Consider the following 3,309-nt stretch of genomic DNA (forward strand, 5'->3'; position numbering starts at 1 on the left):
GCACAGGAGTCAGTCCAATGTTTTGCTCACATGCCACTGGCACAAGTGCCAGTAAGGCGAAGCTGGAAACGATCACGCTCAAATGCTGCTTTTTACGTGCCACCGGTACGGGAGTGAGATCGCTGCTCTGGCAGTGATCCCGCTCCACTGGCATGGGTGCTGGTCATCAAATTTGGTTCAGTTTCGATCTCACTTGCCCCAACAGGTCTTCGCAAGCTGAGTTTAGTGTCCAATGAGGGAAGGTTGGCATAAGCTTGGAAATACAAATACCTGACCCAAAAGCTTCCACATGATTTCTAAATTAACACATTTCAGCAATTTAAGGATTTTGATTTTGGACTTACCTCAAAGCCTTTCTTTAAGGCATTAATTCCTAAATAAAACAATATCTGCCAAGTTTGCTCTTCAGCTTTTAATTCCCGCCATATTCGATACATTCTTTCATGTAGATGGATGCCAAGGCAAGTAAGGACCTCTTCTTGGGCAATGTCAAGTGTCTTCGCATGTCTATCACGTCGGCTACTGAAGAAAGAAAAGAATTTCAGATAAAACAATAAAAATTCAAAAAAAATATGTATGTATATATATATATATATATATATATATAAATAAATAAATAAATCTCAAAAACGTTTTATCAATACGATTTTTTTTTGTTTTTCAAAATGCTAACTAAACCTCAGTTGTGTATTTTAAAGAAAATGAAAATATATCTAAGAAGCAATATAAATAACTAACATTTCATAGAAAAGCCCTTAAGTAGAGATATATAAGGAGTTCAGTTGGAATGGGGGAAGGCCCCGATATTTCCTCGCTTCACATACACACACTAACACTTCATTTCTTTTTAGTCTTCTTAAATCCTCACACACACACGTGTGTGTGATCACCATCATTTAACATCCATTTTCTATGCTGGCATGGGTTGGACAGCTTGACAGAAGCCTGTTTTGGCACGGCTTCATCTGTTTTGGTACGGCTTCTACATTTGGATACCCTTCCTAATGCCAACCACTTTTCACAATATACTGGTTGCCTGACTGGCCCTTGTGCCTGTGGCATGTAAAAGCACCCACTACACTCTGAGTGGTTGGCATAAGGAAGGGCATCCAGCTGTAGAAACTCTGCCAAATCGGATTGGAGCCTGGTGTAGCCATCTGGTTTCACCAGTCCTCAGTCAAATCGTCCAACCCATGCTAGCATGTAAAGCGGACGTTAAACAATGATGATGACTGGTTGCTTTTTATGTGGCACCAGCAGGGGTGCTTTTTACATGCATGCACACACACACACACACATATACATATATATATATATATATATATATATATATATATATACATACATTCACACACACACACATGTGCCAGTGGCACGTAAATAGCACCATTTGAGCATGATCATTACCAGCGTCGCCTTACTGGCACCTGTGCCGGTGGCATGTGAAAAAAACATTTGAGCGAGATTGTTGCCAGTGCCGCTAGACTGGCTCCTGTGCAGGTGGCACGTAAAATACACCATTTCGAGCGTGGCCATTGCCAGTACCGCCTGACTGGCCTTCGTGATGGTGGCACATAAAAGCACCCACTACACTCTCGGAGTGGTTGGCGTTAGGAAGGGCATCCAGCTGTAGAAACTCTACCAGATCAGATTGGAGTCTGATGTAGCCATCCACTTCGCCAGTCCCCAGTCAAATCATCCAACCCATGCTAGCATGGAAAGCAGACGTTAAATGATGATGATTTCTTGTTTATTACATTTAATATTTCATTTACAATACAAGATCAAAATTTTATTAAAACCTCTAAAATTTATTTTTCCCTGTTTGTAAATTATATGAACAAGCTAATTTGCAATAAGCACACTAAAAAGAAAATGAGAGGAGAAGGTCTAAAAAGTGTAGAAAACAGGGGCTCAGTTTGATCCTTACCTGCCAGCTAGCTCTGGTTCAGCCCTACCAATGAGCCGGGAGAGAAATTCTGTATCACATTCAATATGTATATGCCTCTCTTGAGGACAACATCGCAAATGGTCGTACAATGAAGGACAATAGCCTTTCTCCTTTGTGTAGTCTACTTCACATATTAATATACCAAATGCACGCAAAACTTTAGATTTACATTCAGCACAAAACCTACAAAAAAAAAAAAAAGAGAAGGTAAATAATAATAATAATGGTTTAGTGTAATTAATCTTAATGAAATGCTGTATGATAAAGTAATTAAAATTGTTTGGAAAGCAACAGAAAGTAAATTGGAAATAAGAGGAATAAAAACAAAAATAAGCTAAAACAGTAGTTTACACTTAATCTTATTTTATGGAACAATAACAACAATTCTAGGCACAAAGCCTGAAATTTTGTGGGAGGGGGCGAGCCAATTACATTGACCCTAGTACATGGCTGGTACTTATTATAGACTCCGTAAGTATGAAAGACAAAGTCAACCTCAACGGAATTCAAATTCAGAACATAAAGAGGGATGAAACACAGCTAAGCAGTTTATCCAGCCCTGCCAGCTTGTTGGCTTATAATCCCTTCTGCTGTAGGCACAGGGCCTGGAATTTAGGGGAAAGGGGTGAGTGGATTACATAGACCCCAGTGCTTCACTGCTACTCTATTTGTTTATTGCCCCCAGAGGGCTAATCATAGAGGGGACAAACAAGGACAGACAAAGGGATTAAGTTGATTACATTGACCCCAGTGCGTAACTGGTATTTATTTAATTGACCCCGAAAGGATTAAAGGCAATGTCAACCTTAGCAGAATTTGAACTCAGAATGTAACAACAGACGAAATATCGCTAAGCATTTCGCCCAGCTCTTCACCTTAATTTATTGATCCCGAAAAGACAAAAGGCCAAGCCGAGCTCAGTCGAATTTGAACTCAGATTGTAGCAATTCCAAAAGTTGTAGCACACAGTTGGGAAAGCATATGAGCAAGTGACTAGGTTGTTTATCACCTCAAGCACATAAGGTCGTGGGTTCAATTTTTGGATTAAGTAACATGTTGCTTTTGAGCAAAACACTTCATTTCACATTGCTCCACTCTACTCAACCAAAAATGAGTACCAGCCTAGTACCACTGCAGCTCTCTCTCTCTCTCTCTCTCTCTCCTGCTGTTGTATCCTTAATGTTGAGGAAAATGTGGGAAGCCCAAGAGAGTCTATGTGTGTTCACAACTGCATAGGCACTTAAAACAAATTAGGTAGGATCTATCAGGTCATACTCATTTCTAAATAACAGATCAGGTTAAGATACAGTTGGTGCCATATATATATATATATATATATATATATATATATATATATA

General features: G+C 39.4%; 1 protein-coding gene across 1 annotated transcript in view; it reads right to left on the bottom strand.

The window, feature by feature from the left end:
- Positions 1-3,309, bottom strand: part of LOC106867988 (gametogenetin-binding protein 2-like) — an 89,645-nt gene that overhangs the window by 18,013 nt on the left and 68,323 nt on the right. Inside the window, exons 6-7 of the mRNA XM_014913073.2 lie at positions 1,931-2,134; positions 345-522 (exon numbers count right to left, since the gene is read on the bottom strand). Coding sequence (XP_014768559.1) covers positions 345-522; positions 1,931-2,134 — 382 coding nt within the window. The remainder of the gene's footprint in view (positions 1-344; positions 523-1,930; positions 2,135-3,309) is intronic.

Source organism: Octopus bimaculoides, chromosome 6, assembly GCF_001194135.2.
Source record: "Octopus bimaculoides isolate UCB-OBI-ISO-001 chromosome 6, ASM119413v2, whole genome shotgun sequence".
NCBI classification, from domain to species: Eukaryota; Metazoa; Mollusca; class Cephalopoda; order Octopoda; family Octopodidae; genus Octopus; species Octopus bimaculoides.